Consider the following 21,429-nt stretch of genomic DNA (forward strand, 5'->3'; position numbering starts at 1 on the left):
CAGTTTACACCATTTACATTTTTTTTAACTAGAGCCCTAGAAAATTTTCTGTAGAATTGTTATTTAATTTTGAGAAATACATTCAAAATGTATTACATGTGTTCTTGATGAAGTAGAGAAGAACATCCACCTAAATCAATAAGACAAAATTCAGTGATGACAAATGCAGAAAATTAAGATGTGCAGAAAGACAAAATAGAAATAAATGGGGAAAGAGTATTACTGTGGAAACAGATCCGGGCGTTATGGTGGTACACAGATTGAGTTTGCATCAGCAAAATGTCATGAAAGAAATAAATCCTCTGGCAGATGTTAGAGAAACATGTTGTTATTCTTTTCCATGTGGGGTTGGAGAGTCCCTGTCCAAAGGACCCAGCTCTGCTTGAAGCTCTGTGGCTTCAGAGGTGGTAGATCAGAAGAGCAAAATAATGTCTTTCCTATTTTACATGGAAAACTTGGAAGAATTAGTGATTTTTAATCTAGACAAAAAATACCTGCAGTCCAGTAAACAGCGCTGCAAAGTTGACAGCTTCCTATGACTGCTGGAAGTGGGATTAAAAAAAAAAAAAAAAAGCATTACCTTGAAAATCTAGTGTGACTCCTGGAATGGTTTTCCAGTTGTGAGGGCGGTGAGGCACAGGAATGGACATCACAAGATACGGAGACGCCTCACACTGGAAAGCGAGTGTTAGCTGTGTGTCTTATTACTGCATAGGGAAGACTGATTTTGTAATGGACAGTGCCACCAAAAAAAAAAAAAAGATCAGCTCAGAGTTCAGCTGTGACCTAAGTAAAATAAAATAAAAATCTGTTGTTAGGAATCATTAAGAAAAAAAAATAATTAAAAGTACATCTATGATTTGCCTGGACTTTGCATGCTGCATGTTGTTCTTGCTACCTTCAAAATGGTATGTTAGACCCAAAAATTGTTTGGAGGAGGGTAAAAAGTATAATTAAAGGAGGGAATGTCTTCTGTTAGCAGGTAAGTAGGTTGAGACTTTATTTGGGAAAGAGGTGATAAAAGAGAATGTAGTACAGATCTGTGAAATCACCAGAGGGATTTTTAGGAGTGGGATTGATTTTTCACTGCCTCCTCCAGAGTGAGAACCCAAAGATATCTGTAGGAGGGAGGTAAAGGCCAAAAGGAGATGGCTCTTCACACAGGGATGGCTCATGGAGCTCCTTGCCATAGGAAAACAAGAGGTTTGCAAGTGTTCAGAAAGAAAATAAATCTATTGGATTTATTAAATATGTAGGACCTGCCATTGGCTCTAGGGAGTCTCAGCTGTAGGAGTATCAATGTAAATATAAACGCTTGATCTGTTCTTGAATTTCTTGTCAGGTATATAGAATTGACACAAGACACGGTCAAAGTTTGGGTGCTGGGTCAGGAGTGACCTCTGATTCATTCTTGTAGTCTGATGACATCAATAGATGTCTACTGCCTCGTGTAGGGGTGATCTAAATACAGTCAGTCCTGGTTTAATACAGGAGTTTTGTGTTCAGTTATCTTTTGAGACTTCCTCCAGACCTTCGTTTCTAAAAATCCAGTATTCTGTAGTGGCAGAACTGAGGAAGAATACTTCAAAAATCCTAGGTATCCTTAATGTTAGTTAATTTATGATCAATTAAAAAATATATGGTGTTGCTGTCAAAAACAGCTGGTGAACTTCAGGACTGTCAGTTGAGTAGCTTTCTTTTGCATATACGTGCAAGGTAGCCTGGCAGCTAAAATACATAATATCCCTTATCATTCTGTGGCAAGAAGAATCAACACAATTGAATATTTTAGTAAGCATTAATTCAGAGAAATATAAAGCAAAGAGTAATTTCTGCATTTTTTTCTGAACACTTCTGTGAGGGACATTTTTGGTTTGTACCATAAGATTTTAAAAATAAATAAATAACGAGCAATTCCTTCCAGATCGTTTTTCAGACTGTTTGTTTGCTTGTCTAATGGGCTTTTTTCTCTGAATGTAATGCCCTTGAAATAGTAAGGAAGCACAAGTTATATTTAACTGATGAAACTGTAGTTAATCTATACCAGAGATCCTAGTAATGCTCGGCAATTAGTAGCAGAGTAACGCTATTTATAAGAATCCTATATATAGAGCAAGAAAAGTAATGCTATTTATAGCACAGTTTATAGTTCAAGGTTGGCTGTCCTCTGTCCTGACCAGTTCTGACTTTCTTGTCATAGCTTTTCTCTTAGATTATTGTTTTATGGGTATGTGGATAACTGTAGAAGCTAATTTTAAAATGGAGAAAATTTAATAGAAGACTTCTGTAAATTTGGAAAATTGTGTAGACACTGTTCAGTTGATGAGGAGAATAGCATTTCTGTATATCCGGATACACTGAGTTATTAAAGCACTTGGTTTGCCATGGTGGTCAACATAAAGGATAGCACTGAGCTATATGCAAGGCAGCAGTGGAAACAGAAGCCAGCTGTACTGACAGTCGAAAGCTGTTCTGAGCAGAATGAGGAGTGATGCTTGTCACTAAGGTTTTTTAATATTTTCTATTACAAGACAAGCTCTTGCTTAATCAGATGTAACCACTGAAGCAGCAATTTTCATGCTCTGTGTATCAATCCAAATATGAAACATTTCAGCAAAATTGATTTGGCAATTCCCACGAACAAGTTATGCAATAATATTGTTTCTTTAATGGTCAAATGGATCTGGTGAGCCTCACTGTAATAAGGCTGTCTTGCTCCCATCCAGTGAACAGTTAAATTTTGAGAGTCACACCTTGCTATCACACCAAGTTATTCCCAAGAGATGGAAGTCTGATCTCTGCATTTGGCAGTATTATGAGTAATTGTAGGGCAATTCTAGTTGCTGGAGGGTTTTGAGGATAATAAGGCAGGAAACTTCCTTCATAGGAATGAGCCAGGCCACCAGCAAGCTCTGGGAGAGTTGGCTGTGAGATTGGATATTGCTTAAGCTTAAAAAAGATGAAATGGTTGCCTAAAATCATTTCTGAAATTGAAAAAATGTGTATTAAAATGCTACAGGAGTGTAGCTCTGGGGGTTTAAAAAGACCATGAGGAAAGCCAAATGGTACTTTGTGACGGGTCTTCAGTTACCAAACTCTCACGATGTCAGTGCTGCCTTTCTTTTTAATTTCCATGTGAAACAATAAGGCCATTATGGTCACAAATACACCCCCAAACCACCCAAAAAGTAGTGTAGCTATTTCTTGCATATTTGTGTAGAAATGTTTTTAAACAATGAATTTTCAGCATCCTTTTCTGATGTAGAAATGAGCAGTCACAATCTAACAAATAAAAAGACCCTGTAGTGTAGCAAATGTTTGATGTGTCGCACAGATTTTAAGCCATTCCTACCCGTCCTTGCCCTGAAACTATATTCATTCCTGCAGATTTGCTTCTGTGAAGGAAATTTTATTTTGACAGACAACACAGACATTCTGTCTGTTTTGCAATTACATTTTTCAGTTCCTTCCTTTACCAGAATAATGACTTTGACCAGGATTTGGTCCTTGGTGCTCTCTGGCTTCATCAGCAGTCTCCACCACATGGAAGGTGAGATGAAGCTGATCATCCAGTTCCAGCCAAACTCTGGCAGAAGTTTCAGCTGATTTCGCTAAAGCTTTATGTCAGATTATGCTGCGTTTCACTCCTGTGTGAGTGAATATAAATTGCTCATGAACAACCTTTAGTAACTTGTCCTTTAGCAATGATCTGAAGCCAACAATGAAGATACAGGGTCTAAGCTGAACTTGAAATTTGTTATTTTAAGCTAGATATCAGTGAACTATTTCACATAGATTCTACATCGTATTTTCTGAAATTAGTATGTGTAGCATAAAGGAAATGTGAATGTGGGAGGTAATTTTGTTAAATGAGTACTTTAGCTCAATCCATTGATACCATTTTGGCCTAGACATAAGAAGCCAACAAATGATGAGAGTCAGTAGACTTAGGGCAGCAAATAGGAAGTTTTGGCACGTGCTTTTAAGGCAATAAGAAGTAAGAAAATGTAATAGCATTAGTTATTAGCAAATAAGATATAAGCAAAAGGGGAAGTATATATGGAGTATATATATTCAGGGAATGGAAGTTATTGGAGATCAGTGTGTGAGCTGGAGGCTCTATAAGGACAGTATATACCATGGTAGAGTTGATGGTGGAGGAAAAATGAGAGTCTGATTCTGAAGTCTGGGTTGATTTTGAAGACATGGAGAAGTAAATGTACATAGAACTGTACCTAGAACCATTATAGATACCAGCTCAGACATCAGTGTATGGCAGATTTGTCTATAGAGACAACAACTCTAGGGCTGAAGATGCACCTTGCTTCTGTTCTTTTCCGTAAAGAATAGAATGATATTACCTAAAAAACAGGGTTAAAAATAAACCCAGGACACAGGATGGGAGGTGCAGGGCAGTCCCCGTGGCCGAGGGGCAGCCTTTTTTTCTGGCAAGCCAAATGGCCCGGGGAAGCCAGCCCCAGAAAAGGGACCCTCAGCACCCCCAACCCTCCTCCTTGTCCACGTGAGGGCATCTTCCAGGCCGCTCCCAACACAGCCGCCTTTGGCCACGCGTGGGCCGCTCCATCACAGAGGCTTGCTGAGGTCACAGTGGCCACCACTGCCCCGCCTTTGCTGCGGGCCCTATAAAACAGGCCCCCTGCAGCCGGCCCAGCATTCGCTGAGCATCTGGGCCCTCTGACTGCCAGCTTGTGCGGCAGGAGGAAGACTAGAAGAGCAAGGCGAGCAGCAGGCCTCCTTGGTGCGCGAGGACAGCGATGCCGTCCGGTGAAGCACCAAGAAGGAATGCACCTGAGCAGAAGGAGATGTGTCGTGGGCGGAGGGATAGCCCTCGAGAGAGAGACACCAGTGCCCAAGGGACCTCTGGCGCCCAGCCCACAGACACATCCAGGCGGTACCATTGGCACCGCAGCGATGCGGGGAACAGGCTGGCCCCTCACACACCCAGCGACAGGGATCCTGGGCCTTACCATAGGAGCAACGGTGACATGGGGCGAAGGCGGGAGCATCGGGCAGACAGCCGCGGGGAGCAGAGGCGTGCCCATAGTCCGGAGCACAGTGCGGGACCCAGTAATGGCCGTAAACCAGAGGGCAGCGTCGGACCCATGCATGAAAATCAAGCCGACAGTGGTTTGGGACCGAGGCGTGGGACTGGACAACCTCCTGGTTCGGCACCCTGGCCTGAGAACATTCCGGACGGAAGGCATCCCGTTTGGGCAGTCCCGGGCAAGGACTGGCTTAGCCTTCTGCCCAACACCGTGGAGCCCATGGAGCTGGATCCACCACATGTGGAGGAACGGGTGGAAGTGGATCCACCTCTGCCGGGACAGGCCTGGGACTACTGCGGCATGTCTTTGTGCTCTGCCATCCGAGAGCACCAACAGCATCGCAGGAGTGCCCGGCGAGCCCCCTACTCATTGCTCAGGCTCCATCGCAAGCATTAGCTTGGAGCCACCAAACACCACGGACATCCCGCAGGCCTGCCTGCAAGATGTCCCGGCAATAAACAGCTCTTGCCGATTCTCAGGGGTTGTGCGAGTGCTTCTTCTTTTTTGGGGGGGGAGAGGAATGGGCTAAAGTTGCACCAGGGGAGGTTTAGGTTGGATATTAGGAAGAACTTCTTTACTGAAAGGGCTGTTAGGCATTGGAATGGGCTGCCCAGGGAAGTGGTTGAGTCACCATCCCTGCAGGTCTTGAAAAGACGTTTAGATGTAGAGCTTCGTGATATGGTTTAGTGGAGAACTTGTTAGCGTTAGGTCAGAGGTTGGACTAGGTGATCTTGGAGGTCTCTTCCAACCTAGCTGATTCTGTGATTCTGTGATCATGAAGAGAGGGGAAGTATGACCTACACGAGGGGAAAAAAAGCATTAAAAAAACCAAGACCTGCAATCTGTGAAGAAATCCAGGCTGTGACTGTACAAAGAAGGGAGGTTTTGCATCCGTCATGGGAAGTTCTGCGTGGAATCTGTTGCAAAATGAGAAATTGTGCAAGGAGCAAGGGAAGGAAAACTGTTGCCTCCTGAGCAGAGGGAATCATGGTCTTATCTCAAAAATAGAAATGTATGTGTTGTGTGTCAGGTCCAAAATTTGCACAGAGATGACAGAAACATGATAGGGGAAAAACAGCATGAAGCACAGCTGGAGAAAAATTAATAAAGGGGACTCATTTCTTGGGGATTCAATAGAGTGGAACCTTGTAGGGAAGAGGTGTCCAGTATGGCTATCTGGTTTGGGTCAAAATCACTTTGAAGAAGATGTTGAAGTGCTAGTAGTGAAGGGAGTCCTGGATGTGTTTGGAAATGGATGTGGTCAGATCTGAATAGCATAAATGTGAAAACATTTTGTGGACTTATATCAGTAGAAATGACTGTAAATTTTCAGAGAAAAGGGAAAAATAATGACTACTAATACTGGAAAGTCATCGATTAAGTTTAAAGAGAAAGTTTAAAAAGTTGGTCCATTACTGTGGTTCTCTGCTAAAAATTGAACAGTGAGAAATGAAAGGGGCTCTCTGGGTAAATCAACTGGACAAGGACACCTAAGATTCCTTCCATCTAGCGGGCTTCAGTTCTTAGAAATTTTCATCATAGGAAGGTGACACATTTAGGAAATGATTTATAGGGAATTAATTTATAATCTGGGAGTTTGTTTTGGGGAATGGCTGGAGAGAATTGGCTAGTTGGTTTGAGATCCATATTCTACCAATATTTAGAAAATCCATAGCAAATGAAGTGAGCTTCAAAGATGGGATTTCCAGGCGAGGTGGCAGCATTAGTACAAGCTCTGTACAGGCTGCTCTGAGAGCTCTATTAATTTTTTCCACCCTAGTTTGTTTCCAAGAAAGAGGAATATGAAAGCAAATCCATTACTTGCTATAATGTTGAGTTGTCTTGTTGCCGTACAAAAAAAAAAGGGGGGGGGGGGGGGGAAGTGCTACATGTTCAGGTGTATTTCAAAGAAACAAGCTTTGTAATAGGTAGGAAAAATTTCCAAGTTTCAACATGTCCATGCACGCTGTCATGGAGGAAGAGGTTCCATGGTTCCATTAACCCAACAGGGGAAAACAGATCGGAAGGTGACAAGGTTGACCAGAAGGGGATGACAGCCTTGCTAAGGGACCTGCATGGTGGGCAGGCTGCATTGTTGTCCATGCTGAGGCTCAGCGGTAAACCCGGGTGATTTAGACAGCCTATCTGGAGTGACAGAGATGCTTTTCCTGCCCTCAGTGAAGCGTAGACCCAACTAGGGGGATTGGGAAGTCAGCTTGAAAACTTCCAAATTAACATGTAATTCATGGTAGTTGTCAAACTATGCAGCAAGGTCATCTGACCATTTTGTAGAAGCTTTCTCTGCTTGGGGAACTAGGAAGCTTTTTGCAGAAGTAGCTTCCTTCTGACGGAATATATGATCCAGGTAAATGTATTAATATTTTATAATGGTTTTTCAGCGTCAGATATCTTTTACTGGTTTTTATTTCCAAGAACGCTTCTTTTTAAAGAATTCATAGACTTTCTGTGTTTATGACTTGCTAAAAACCTATGTAAAATAAAACAAACAGTTGCTAGTTAAGTATTTCCCATTGTGGTACTGCAGTAATTCATCCTCTAGGAAGAAAGTAACAGTGGGAGATGTACAATGTGGCTGACCCCAAGGTATTTCAAGCTTGGCCCTAGCCCTGTCATGGTTTGACTTAGTGAATTTTCACACTCCCTGGAAGGGTTATTAGATCTGGTGTAGAAGTAGGATGGACTGATTGTGGAAAAGTTAATAATTCCAATACATGGAATTTGATGGACTGGACCACTCAGACATTTTGCCTAAGACATCTTCTGCTAAAAACTGTGTAGGCACAAGTGGGAGAACCTTCAGTGTCTGTTTTGGAAATTAATTTGAATAGACACATACAGGCACGCTTTACTTGCAGCTACTTTGTATGGAGATAAAACAGGAAGAAAATTTTCAAAACATGTTAGTAAAATTTTGATCATTGTTGGCACTCTGAGAGAAGTTTGTGCAGTTTTTTAAACTTTTTTTTTCACATCTACCTACTGAACCTAGAAAAGCGTTTCAAAGAGTTTGTGTTCTTCTGAACTGTAAGAATATGTACACTGCAGTTGATGATTCAGATTCATCTTTTATTTATGTGATTTTTTTACTCCATATAATTTGTTTATGTTGATAACAATATTTTCCCGTAGCGCTAAGATTTACCAGGTGTAAATGTTGTAGTTGCTGAGAGTACAAATTGCCTGATGCAAATATTAGAGATGAGCTGAGCTACTAAAACTCAAGGCACAGCTGCTCCTGATGGAGGCTAGTAGTGCTTCAAAATTGCCTGCTATTTGCAGATATTGAGTGCTAAATGTTGTTTTTCTGTTTGTCTTCTTCAGTTGCACATACCTATTTCTGGGTAGTTGCTGTGTTGTTGTTTTTTTGTTTGTTTGTTTGTAAGAGAACATTTTAAATATTTGGGGGATTTTCCAATTTTCATCTTGTCTTTTACATTTTTGTCCTTATTTGAAAGCCTTTGTTTGGTTTGTGATGGGATAGCTAGCTATAAGGTGTCTTGAAAGGTTGCTGTAACAACCCTCTTGGCAATGGAAATCAGAGAAAAATAACATAAAAAAAGTTTATCCTAGCATGACTGACCCCGTACAAGCTGAGCTGAATCTCCTTTCATTGGAGATTTTCATTTCTTCTGCTTTACTATTTTTCCCAGTTGGGGTGAGATTTATCCATGGAGAAAATTGGTTATGAGGAGAGAATGAAAGAAATGAAAAGAGAGGGCTATGCAGAGAAAAACTGAGCAGTTCTCTGATGAAATTCTGGGGGAAGTTATGACCAAGGTGATAGACAAACAGCTCTGAGATAGACAATAAAAGAGTGACTCCAGTAAACTTAAAAATCCTTCCCAGTCCTAAATCTGGCTTTAGATAATCAAATAAAAAATTAAGGAACTTAAGCAAACTGTTGTTGCTCCTTTCTGTGACTTTTTCTTGTTTGTCTATGTAATGTTTCACTATACAAAGATTTATTCACATTGCCAAAACAGAAAAAGGAATGCTTAACCCTACCACATTTTCCTAACCACATTAAAGCAACCCTAGCCTTGCTACTTAAAATTGCATTTTAAGCCTTAGCTCATGTCTTGTAGCGTGCCAGGAGGATTACAGTATTACACTGTCTTGCTCAATTGCCTAAATATCTGTTTGTGGTGCACTAATATATACATCTCTGCTTTCACTGCCATCTTTCAAGGGTTTGGTTTCATCCCATAGCACATACTCATTGCTGGGAAGACAGACCTTGATGTTTCAAACCGTGGAGCTAAATTTTTCATGTTTTCACTGCTGAGGGAAAAATTTTGCATTGAGAAGATCCTCTGGTTATTAACACATCTTAATAATGAAGCTTACAGCCTGCTGAGCCTGTGCCTTGTTAAAAAATTCCTAACACAATTTCCATGGAAGAGCAAAGGGGTCTATGCCTTCTTCTCTTTATTAATGAGTTCCTGTTGCTTCCCCATGCTGCTTAAATGATTTAAAATAAATGATAATGCGTAAATGATTTAAAATAATAATTTAAATTTAAAATATTACAAATTAAACAAAGTGGAAAAATGAGGGAGTTGTGTGGGCAGAGGATATTTCCAGAGCAGTGATGGCTGTAATTATGCAAAGGGCCATGGTGGAAAGACCCATTATAGCAAGTAACTCTAGATATGAACAATAGAAATAGATTTCCCGACTTTTTTAATTTTAATTTTCCCGACTTAAATACGACCTCGTATTTATTACAATAATGGGTAGAATGTGGCTTTTTCCAGCTACTTGTAAGCAAAGAAGAGGTAATAATTAAGCCTCATTTAATTCTTCTGGAAGTCGTATCCTCTGCTAGTAGCAGACACACTGCGGTACCTCACTTAAGGTCAGATGTCTCCTGAGGCAGCAGGACACTTAAGTACCCACTTAAGAACTTGCAACGTGTTTAAGATTATTCAGCAAAGCACAGTCCAAACTGTTTAATCATTCTCAAGGCCAAAGGGAATGTGATGTCGCAGGATATTAAGTTTTCTGCCTATACCTTCTAAAGCCAAATGCCTCAGTTGGATGAAAATATTTCATTTCTGTTCATTGCTGTATTTTCACTAACAACTGAGGTTCAAAGCTTTTTGGCTAATAAGTTTTTAATCTGCCCATGCATGGCTCTTTATCCTGTATAATGTCACGTGATCATAAACCAAGTGCTTTAGGGGAAAAAATGCAAACCAACTGAATTACTAAGTTTATCTGTATGCTCCTCATCCTCTGCTGAACAGCATTAATTCTCATTCATCCTAAAAGTCTTTATTGAAAGAGGACCCACATTAAGTATTCTATTGTTATTTGTAAATATGGCCCTAAATGTTGTTGTTTTCTATTTTCTTCAACTTTTCAATTAATTTTTTTTTCAACTTTTTGATTTAATAGCCGTTCTGTTTTCTTCATCTCTGTTCAGCGCCTCAAAAGGGTCATGGCCATATAGAAGAGGGAGGAACTGCAGGGCTCTCATTTTTCAAGCTGTGACCTTAGGGCTGAGATCAGTCAAGAGACTGTCATTTGCAGCAGTTCATCCTTTCAAATTAATCTATCTCTATCCTCGTTTTGCAAATGGCTTTTTCTTTCTTAAAAGAACAAAGAACAAAAAACAAAAAACAACCCTATGTGTGACAGACATCCTGGGAATAATAGAAATGTGTAGGAGGGAAGTATACTTTTCACCTGTAATATTTTCAGTTGCTAATAACTGAAATTAATTATTACAAATATTATTTAAATATTCAAATTTTTATTCCTTATTTGGTTTCTGATACTGTTTAGTATCACCAACATAGGCATAATAGTCACAATTTTAATGCTTTTTTCTCTGGAGTGATGCTTGTTAGTTGATTATATGGTCATTGGGTCCATTTGTTTGAGTCACTCATGATATAAAAAGATTTTTTTTTTCCAATCTGTTTATGCCCTTTGCATCTCCCCTGAGACAGAGAATGGTGTTACGGGACTTCTCAAGCTGCTCTGGGCTTGTACAGAAGGCAGCTCAGCTCTGGTTGTATCAGGCACTCCTAACATTTCACCGTCTTACTGAACGTTTAACCCAATTCAAGCCAAATCTCCTCTTAAATGTCATTAAACAGTTTGGGTCATGATAATTTGCTTGTCTTTCTGCCCTCAGTTTCTCTTCCTTGTCTGTTTTTTTTTTTTTTTTTTCCCCTCTTTTTATTTCTCCTTACTGTGTTCTTGGTTGCTGTTTCTTTAGCAGTGAGAAAGCTAAGATACAGAAATAAAGATTATCCTTCACTTTGAAAACTGAGGGACTTTAGGGGTTTCTGGTTGGAAGACAGGGACATGGTGGTGGCACCTCACCATCATGGGACTTACCAGTCAAAAAGACAGTGCCAGATTTACTGTGAAATTTGTTAGAGGTTGGGTTCAGTCTCTAAAAGCTGGATAAATAAGTTTTGGATCTTCCTGGTTATTATCCAGGAGCATCAAGGGACATCCCCAGGTTGCTGCTGAAGAGCCACGTCGGCTTGCTTGGCTCCCTCACTGTTGGACCCTTTTTCTCTTAAAAATGCACCTTTGTTTTTACAGCTCCTTCAAACATCTGATTGGTGGCCTAGACGATGTGTCCAACAAAGCCTATGAAGATGCAGAAGCAAAAGCAAAGTAAGTGCCAGCTCCTTGTGTTCAGCATAAAATCTTAATCTTATTTTTCTTGCTGCAATGGTTTTATTGATAGTGAAGCATGGTAACTTAAAAAAAAAAAAAAACACAGCATTTTCTCAACATAATAGTGAAAAATAGATTAAAAAGTAGAGAATTAGGTGCTTACTCTGGATTTCCCTCGTGCTCTTCATGAGTCTGGGAGGGCCAGAAGGAGATGGCTGTCCTCAGGTTGGTGCCCAGAGCCAGGTGGTCCCAATGTCTGTCTTAATCATGGTATTGGAGTCCAAAGAAGTCTCAGACCTTAAGAAAATAAAGAAAAATAATTATTAATAATAATTGTGATTATTAATATTATCAGTAAATTAATGTAATCAATAAATTATGATAATAATTATAATTATTAATATTATCACAATTTGTTGATGATTATAATTATTAATAATAATAATTATTATTATTATCATCATCATCATCATGCAATAGTTTGAGGTAAGAAATTACAGGTCTTGAAAAGCTCTGTTTAATAAGATTTGTTTCTTTAGAGAGCTCTGATCTTTCTGAAATGTTTTCCCAAAGTCAAATCCTGTTCTGAGACAAAGAGTGAGAAATCAAGTTTGTCATTTTTGAATGAATATTACAGTTATTTTGATGTGAAGCAATATATTTGTCTAAAGTTCTAGCTATATTCGTTTCAGAAATGAGCTTTAATGTATTGTGATTTTAAAGTATTTCAAAAAATCCCAACTGATAATTCACTCTTGATATACAATTTTTTTTAGTAGAAAGACTTAGGTATGTCAACACTTTATTCTATACCAACAGTAAAGCTTATTAAGAAGAACATATTCTGATGAAAATGATAGTGAATATAAACCAATATGATTCAAAAGCAAAGGTAGTTTTTTTAAAAAAATGAAGTTGCTGTATAAAAAAAATTACATTTTTTTTTTACTTCTTTTTTTTTTTTAACCACATTAACAAAAGGGTTGGGTGTTTACTCCAAGTCAAACACTCAGAAAGTGTGCCTGTTAATCAGTGGTCTGCAGAACTATAAATTTAAGCTTGCTCTTAAGTTACATATAGAAACTTCTCTTCAAACCAGAGGGGCTTGAAATAGTGTGTAATAAGGGTATTTGGCACTTGAGTGGAGAGAAAATGAGACAACCTAAATAGTTATTCAATTAAAAATAACTGTTTGTTTTAAAAAATAAATATGCATCCCAAGAAATTTACTAATATTGCAAAGTACCTGCAAATTAAGATTTTTTTTTCTTTTATTACCATCTTTGAGTGGTACTTGAAATACATTTTTAATCATGTTTTAATTTGTTTTAAGGTACTAGAAGGCACCCTAGAGTTGCATTTTTGTTTTGAGTAATATTTCCCTGCCCCTAATTAAACATGTAAGATTTTTTTTTCCAATGCTCAAGTTCCCTAAACTTCTTCCCTTAATTAAGTAAGACAGGAGGTTATCAGCCTCTTTTACCTTCCCAGAAAGTAGGTAATTAGAACACAGAATACAAAGTCAAATGGGACAGTATAATAGTCGATAAATAGCTATTGGGTGTTACAGATAAATATAGTGTACATTATTATATAAATTATCTGTTAGTACCAGCTAAAAACATGACATTTTAATGCCAGCAACAGCTTATACAAAGCATTTTACAAAGCGGTGAAAAAGTAACCGAAGCAGCTTCAGAGAGTTGGTCCCAAGTATCCCAGGCATGTGATTTTATGTTTTTAGATTTTATTGTTAGTGCTACTATTTGGAATATTTTAATTTCCATCTGAATAAAAAGTAAGAAAACATTGCTAATGAAACTGTGGATTTTTTATTTTTTTTTAGTAATAAGATGATGTTTTTATCATAGGAGCTTATATTAAGGTTATACCAGAATCCATTAGCACCAAACAAAATTTTCAAATAGAACTTGTCATTTCCCATTTCATCATTTGTCTTCGCACATTTACAATTTTAAGCTGTATTATTAATAGAGAGTATCACATAGCAATTTATTATCACAGGCAATGTTTGGGTATGCAGATTGTATTGTAGAGTTTTTCAGGTTGGTTTAGTGACTTTTAGGGGAAGGCTTTCAGGATCTGTTGTGCACTTTGCAACATGTCTTCAGGAGGACTAATTTTGGACCTATTTTGAATAAACTCTTCATTTTTGGTAACCAGTGGGCCTGTGTTGACCTTAGCATTTTTGAGCTTTTATCTTCTTGACGCTTGTTCTTTTCCAATGCTATTTCATCCAAATGGAAGGGCAAAGCAAAGGAGTGCTGGTGATAGAAGAATTGTTTCCCAAAAGGAAGAAGTGATGATAGCAACTTTTGAAAGCAGCTTTTCCTGCCATCTTAGAAGCCAGTGCTTAAATCCTGTCACTTGAGACTGTAGGTGACAATGACATTATTGACCTTTACATATTGACATTTTGTCTTTGAAAAAGCAGAAGGGATCAGTGCTGTCTGTCATGAGAAACATTTTAAAAGGAATATGCTTTCAAAATATATGGCATTTATTAGTTGAATGCCGTATTCATGTTTGCTTGGCTCTTTGAAAACAAGAGTATTGCTGCAAAAAGATGAACAAGAATAGGAAAAAATGACAAAGTTACATTGAGAGTAAAGCGAGATGTATTGTAAGCTGCTTCAGAAAGATTTATCACTCAAGAGTTATTGTTTCTATATCTCGCAAGATAAAACTCCTCTGGGAGAAGAGTCTACTTGGCAGAAATTTTAACCTGGATTACTTTTCAAGCTGTGTTAATTAGCTTCAGCTAATTGTCCTTCAAGGGCTTATCTTTTCCGAAGAGCAGTTTGCAAAATGGAAGAGCTTGGGACATAAAGCGTATTCAGGTACTCAAATCACATAAAAGAAATTCCTACTTTCGCATCCTTATAGCTAGCATCTCAATTTCAGTGCTTGCATGACAGGTGACAAAAGGCCTTTGGATGGAGAGGAATTTTCTGTGTGCCCTTATCTCACCATGTGTCAGGTGGACCAAGATGATCCACACAGAGGTCAGACATTCGTCAGGCATGGTCATGCAGAGTAAATGCAGAGGACATCATTCTAAGACTGCATTACAGTGTGTCAGAGCCTGCTTTTCCTTGGTGTGGTGGTCACATTCAGGGCTGAAATGCGAACAGTGTAATATTTTTTTTATTCCTGTCAATTAACAAATATGAAAAATGGCTACAAAATATGCTACAGAATGGCAGCAAATACATTTTCTTAAACACCTATCCATATCAAGATGATTATTAAACTCCTATTAATTTAGAGGTTCCTGCTCAGCAGAAGCACAATTTTAGAGGTTTCATGTTCCTAAAGCAGGACTTGGGCCGTAGGCAGGTGTTCATTGCAGAAATAGTACAAAATTGGTGGCAGTAAGGTTTTTTTTGTTTGTTTTGTTTGTTTGTTTGTTTCTTTAATACCTGTGTTAGAACATGACTAGAATTCTGCTGCCACAGAGGTGATGGTCCCAGTGCAAGATGCATCTGAGAGATGGTTAGGCAGAAGTTGCAGGGAAGAAAAGCTTTCCGTGCATCCAAAAATCGTCCAGCTCTGAAAGGACTGAACAAGTTTTTGTTGAGTTTATCTCTTGGCAACCTGGTGTTTTCCCAGGTAAGCCCTGAGATATAGCTAGGTTGCTCCTAGGACCTGGGAAAATGTTCTAGCAATCAAACTGCTGTGGACAATGGAGGTACCACTTCTTGCCCATGGGCATGATTTAAAGTATCTGCTTGGTTCTTGAAGGAAAAGAAAATGCATAGCACCATTAAAAAATACTTCAGCAGAGCAGAGGGGCTCACTGCATCAATAAACGAGGGGTCATAGTGGGGATCTAAGGCTTTTATCTGTTCTCAACCCCGGCTTTTAGGCATCCCCATAGTGGCAATGACAGCTGTAGGCGTCTCCTTGTTCTGCGTGGACACCTTTGGGTTGTGTCCTGAATGCCTGGCTCTTGGCCGGCACAGGCAGCCAGGATGCCCCACACAAGGCTGTCCCAGTGCTCCAGTGGGAAGGTGCCCAGCAGTTCCTGCCAAGCAGACCTCAGAGACAGTTGTTTTCTTCAAGGGTTTTGACCTTCCTGTCTAGGAAAGCCAGTCTGCACCTGAGCTGCTGAAGGCAGTGGAATTCAGTTGCTAATGTACTCGAGCTGAGTTATCTTTGATACCATTTTGTGAGTTTTCTTAAATTCTGGTGAGTATAAAAATTCTGGCCTTCATCTAAATGGAAGAACCCATTTTTATCCTCACAATTACAGAGATCATCTTTATAACATAAGCTTACTCCAGCGCCAGATTTGATTTACTTGTTTACAAGTAATATCTTCCTAGTTTTATATTTTGGAGAGACTTTTTCCTGTTTATTGCAAGCTTGGAAGTGGCATTACTCCTTAAGAGCATTCTTTGTGCTCAGTCTCTCGATTAGGTCAGAAATCATCAGTGAAACTATGTAATTAATATTTTACTCCTCAGATGTATTCAGATAAGTTAATAAATTCATCAACTAATGAATATTAGTTACATTCCTGCCAGTGCGAAGGTGAAGGAAAGAAGCAAACTTTTAACTTGGTTTGTGTTCTGAGAAAGCAGGACTTTCAAAAGAACAGCACTCGTGTCCCAGGGTCAGGCCCAGGTCCAGCACACTCTGCCTGTGGTGTTGGTGTTTGGGGCATGACGAAGACACCTAAATAAGAAGAAGACACATCTAAGTGTAGATTCATTCCAGATAGAGCCACTATTGCAACTCTCATAAATCCAAGAGGAAGCAGGTGGTTTCTACTGCAGTTATTGGTGCCAAGTGAGGTGAAGGTTCAACAAACACTACTCGCTCCAGGCACAGAAATCCCTTCTGCTGGTCTTCCCTATCCAAAAAACTCTTGAGGTTAGTCACTGCACGCTCCTTTAAGCACTAACAAGGTCATCAGATGAGGTCCCCACTAGCTTAGTCCCACCTTTCTGTGACAAGGCTGTAGGAAGGCAGCGCCCTAGCCCATAGCACAGAGATGGCAACAACAAGGTGTCCCTCACCACCACGCTGGGAAAGCTGGCAGCGTCCTGGCTTCACCCAGCCAAGCAGAGCGCATCCGCTCTGATGACCAGGGTCCCTGCGCTCCTTTTCTCCTGTCACATCCAGAATTATCTGCTGATGTTGATCTCCTGTGGCAGCAGGGCTTGAAATTAATACCCTATTGAAGTCCAGACACTGGTGCTTTCATGATATTGCTCCAGGCTCTCCACAGACATGGGCTATTTTGATTGCACTTTTTGCTTTCTTTCATTCTAGTTGCGTTGCAGCCCTGGGGGTTTGCATCTTGATACTCACAGCCAAAATTGTCTCCTTTTCATGGGACTTGAGGAGGCAGGGACCTTTATGTAGGTATACAATTCTTTTTCCTTTCTTAGCAGCTCTGACCCCAAATACCCTTCATTTTAACTTGTTCTGTTTTTTAATAAAGAGCTCCATCCAAACCTTTTATTCTACTGCACGGGGTCATCCCTTTTGTCATTTTACCCCTCGTCTTTCACTACATATGTTCGTAACAAGGCATCCTAACACTTTATTGACTTAGTTTTGGTGCAGAGGGTTGTTGTTAATATTTTTCCAATTTTGTATTCATACTTTCTAGATATTATTCCCCTTTCATCCCGGCTTGAAAAGTAAAATTGACTTTATTCTAATGAGAATGATACAGATACAGTTTTACAGTTTGAGCAAACAAAGCAGGGTGATGCCCTGTCTCATTTCCTTTCATTTGCAGCTGCCAAAATGGCAATACGTACAGCAATACATTTTTGCACTAGTATTTTCTACGATGCCAGTTTAGGAAAACTTCTTGGCTCGGCAGGTGCTTGTGTGCCTGGCTGGAGGGCAGCCTGCTCCTGGTGTCTCTCAGTGCCTGGTAGCTGGAGTCCAGGTGCCCTCTGCTGTTCAGGGCTTTCCCCGTGCTGTGTCCAAGTACTGTGCTCTGCCAGATGAAATCCTCGTATCCCCTGGTCTGTCTCATTTCTCTCTTGCCAACATGTTAAAAGCAGAAAGTATTTTCAAGTATCCTGTGTTCCTCCTCGGTGGTATTTCTTGGAGGGCCACTGCTGGCTGTCTATGTGTCTCCTTCGTATGCAGCCTTTTCTTTTGTTTTATGAGGTTTTCTTTGGGAGCCATTTTTACAGTTGAAATTGTCTCTGGGAGTTGGGCGCTTATTGCGCTAGGTCTGTATTAGTAATTAGCACAGATTTATAGGAGTGGATTTGTAGAGAAAAAAATGTTGGTGGCAAGGACCTGATGTATAGACTGTATGCATTTCAGTGGCATTTTCCTTTGGAGTACTTCCAGTCTGGTTCCTTTGGACTCACGTGAAAGGAGCCCAGTTCTCATGCTCTTGATGTTAGAGGGAACGCTAAGCTTCAGTTGCACCAACAGTTGCTTCAGAAGCGGACTCCTTGTCTGGGGCAAAATACATTTTAATGCACCTTGGGCATGAAGACTGTTCTTCATTGCTTTTGTCGTCACAGTGCTCGTCTGAAGGTGGTGGCAGAGATCTGGTCACACATGCTGGTGTTCCTGTAGTGTAGGCTTTGGCCCTTCAGAGGTTTATGGGTACCAGGATACAAGTTGCGGCCAACCTCTGCATGCATGTAGTGAGGCTGGAGTTGGCCCTAATGGTACTCAGCTCCAAAAAAAGTGCCATGGCAGAACCCTGCTTGCAGCCTCCTGTTCTGGTAAGATGGGAAAGCTGTGCATGCAGATGCTGGTCTGCAAGCCCCTCGGTGCAGGGTGTTACTGACAGGAGAGCCAGTCTGTGGGTTTTGTGAGTGATAAACAGCACTGTGTGTCAGGACAGGATTCTTTTTATTTCTTTATCTTCTCTTTTTTTAGAAAGGTAAGCCAAGAAGGTTTTTTAACCCCTGCTTAACGTGAAATTCCAGTTAGAAGTTCCAAATCAGGAGACACCAATTAAAGAGAATGATTTAATTAAGATCCGACTTTCTGTTGGGCCACAGCTTTTGAAAACTTTTGCTGAAATAATTCACTGACCCCCGGTGTCAGTGAACTATTGTGTGATTAGATTAGTTATTCTTCTGCAATAGAAAATATTTTCTGGCTTACAGCATTACAAAAATTGGACAGCATGAGGGCTATAATAATTGTCTCCATCTCCCTCTGTGTCAATTGTTTTCTGAATTAGTGACCATATGGGAACTAGCTTTCGCCTTGGCTATCTGCAGTGCCAGAGTGGTGGTGGGGGAAGCTTTTGGGGCATGCAAAAAGGGAGAAAAAGATAACTAATTCTATATAAAGCAGAACTCACAGTCATTTCTTTTAGGCTGTGTAAACAATTAAAATAACTCTTGCTATTTTGAGAAAAGGAAAAAAAAAAAAACCCACACCAAGAATGTAACTGACTTTAAATAGCATTCTTTGGACTCTGCCATTTGAGACTTTTTTCTTTCTGCTGGAGAATTTTGTGTATAGCAGAGTTGGGCCTTAAATAATTTGTAATTTCATACTGAAGCCAATGTTAGTTTGTATCCAAGTCTAGCTATCAGATATTCCCAATTGCTGTAACGAATAGGTGTTTACTTAGAAAATAAGTTCTCAGAAATGATTTTAAAAGGTAAGAGCACATCAAGGTAACATCCAAGGTGATAGTCCTAAATAAAGGTAGTAGAGACTGCTAAATGGTTACTTTATTTTTTTGATGGTGAATTGACATTTACTTGCAGTCTTGCATTACTCATGCAGAGATCTGTGCTGGGTAGACTTTATGGCTGCTTTCCTCTTGAGAAAATGCACTGTGTAATGCACTGTGTCGCTCACAAGGGATATATTAGATTAGCTTTTAAAAACAGGTCATTTTTATTTAGGTAATAATCTATACGCTTTTCTCTTGCTAACTTGACCTTTCGATATGATAATGGGCTGTGTCAGATGGCAGATTGAAGCACTAGCAAAAAAAAGTGCTTTTGAAGCAGGCTGCTATGATAATATTTTACTGCATTTGTTTTATAAATTAGAGCCCAATACTAGCTGAGAGATGATGAAATAAAAATGCAGCAGAAAGCTTTCTGAAGATTATGAGTCTCATTCCAGAGGAAACAGAAAAATAGTGCTGTGAATGCATCTATGTGCTCAGCAGCTTGAGTTGTACTTGGTAGCACTTGATGGAAAAGGAGGTCTGTGTATTAGAAATATTAGCCTTTCTTCTGGCATTTATCTGAGTACTTTATTCTGGAACCTCTCAGAATACTTTACTAATCCTGACACTGCCATTTGTATAGCACAGTCTTGGTAGCTTTAAGCAGAAATTTTGGCAAGCTTTGGCATCCGAGAGGAATGGAGGGGCAACGGTAACATGAAAGCCTTTGTGCACAGTTTCTGTCCATCTGGTGCCCAGTTTGTTTTTGAGCTGTCCCCAACATTACCTACATAGGTCTGTGAGTATTACAGCACTGGCAGACGGACTATTTCTGCCCCACTTTCATCAGAGGGATGTAAATAACAAGGGTGCTTCATCAGAGTCAAATATATTGTAAATAAAACTCACTTATGCTCCTTCCGTAGGGACCTACTGATTTTTGGAACTGTTAGGAATAGTTGTGGGATTATTTGTGGCTTTTCCAGCACCTGCTAGAGCAGTTGTCCTTGGCTGTACCTGACCAACTCTTATGAGGTCCACCAGGAGTTGGTCTGACCTCACTTTTAGGGGGAAATGTTGGTAAAGGACAGAAAAGAGAGAAATGTAGTGCCAGTGGGAGCTGAAAGGCAAGGATGTGGTTGGTGCTGGCACCCAGGTGAACTCTAGGAGGAAGAGGTTTGGGCTCCAGGGAGGGCAGCACCAGGGGAGACGTGGAGGAGCACCATCTCCCCTCTGCTGACTTTCCTTGCCAGAGCAGGTCAAGGTGTTGCCAGATGAAGTTCTTCCTGTGTACCTGAGAAACTTTTCAGGCAGAGATATGCAGGGAATGGCTATAAAGGTTTGAAAATTTGCTCTATGCAGTTATTTAAAAAGCAGGGAGAGGGGAAAGAGCAGAGGGTGGAGGTCCATATTTCAAAGATGAGTGAATATGAATTGTTTTCCCTGAGAAAGTTAGTAAGCGTGGTACCCAAAAACTGCATAGCAAATTCAATTGACCCCTGAACAGTAATTGTGTCAAATTCAAAGATGAAATTCAATCACTGAACTGTGAAATGGAAGAAATTTAATCCTCCTGTAAGTGAAAAAAGCAATACAGGCTTAACTCCAAAGTTACTGCTGATGCCTCCACTCCACCAGCAGCTGAGACACCAAAACAAACCTTTTTTTTATTCTTTTTACTCCCCTTTTCCCTGAAAAGTATACATAATTGGTTTTCCTGAAGGTTCAAATTAATTTCCAGAGATAGCTTACAGTCTAAATGTAGTCCACATTAAACTCAGGATTTTTACTCGTATCTCATGATTATGAGCAATACTGGACCATGGCAACACTGGCAATGTGGTGCCTATGTTGCAGGCTGCCAAAACTCAGCTGCAAGACTCTCTTATTTTGATGTCTGTTAATTTTGCCAAATGTTAAGCACTTAAACCAAGGGCAGGCCAAGAGGCTTTGTAGAGGAAGAGCAATTTATGCTGCCGAGATGAGTCCCTGCCTTCATCGCTGCCGACAGACAGCTACGGGACCCACACGACTCCACACTCCCTCCTT

General features: G+C 40.0%; 1 protein-coding gene across 6 annotated transcripts in view; it reads left to right on the plus strand.

Annotated features, from left to right (window-relative positions):
• PRKG1 (protein kinase cGMP-dependent 1) overlaps positions 1-21,429 on the plus strand; it is a 466,622-nt gene that overhangs the window by 376,648 nt on the left and 68,545 nt on the right. For all 6 annotated transcript variants that reach the window (XM_048069304.2, XM_013171986.3, XM_048069303.2 and 3 more), the window contains one exon: positions 11,652-11,726. In XM_048069304.2, the coding sequence (XP_047925261.1) occupies positions 11,652-11,726 (75 nt within the window). The remainder of the gene's footprint in view (positions 1-11,651; positions 11,727-21,429) is intronic.

This window comes from Anser cygnoides, chromosome 7 (genome assembly GCF_040182565.1).
Source record: "Anser cygnoides isolate HZ-2024a breed goose chromosome 7, Taihu_goose_T2T_genome, whole genome shotgun sequence".
NCBI classification, from domain to species: domain Eukaryota; kingdom Metazoa; phylum Chordata; class Aves; order Anseriformes; family Anatidae; genus Anser; species Anser cygnoides.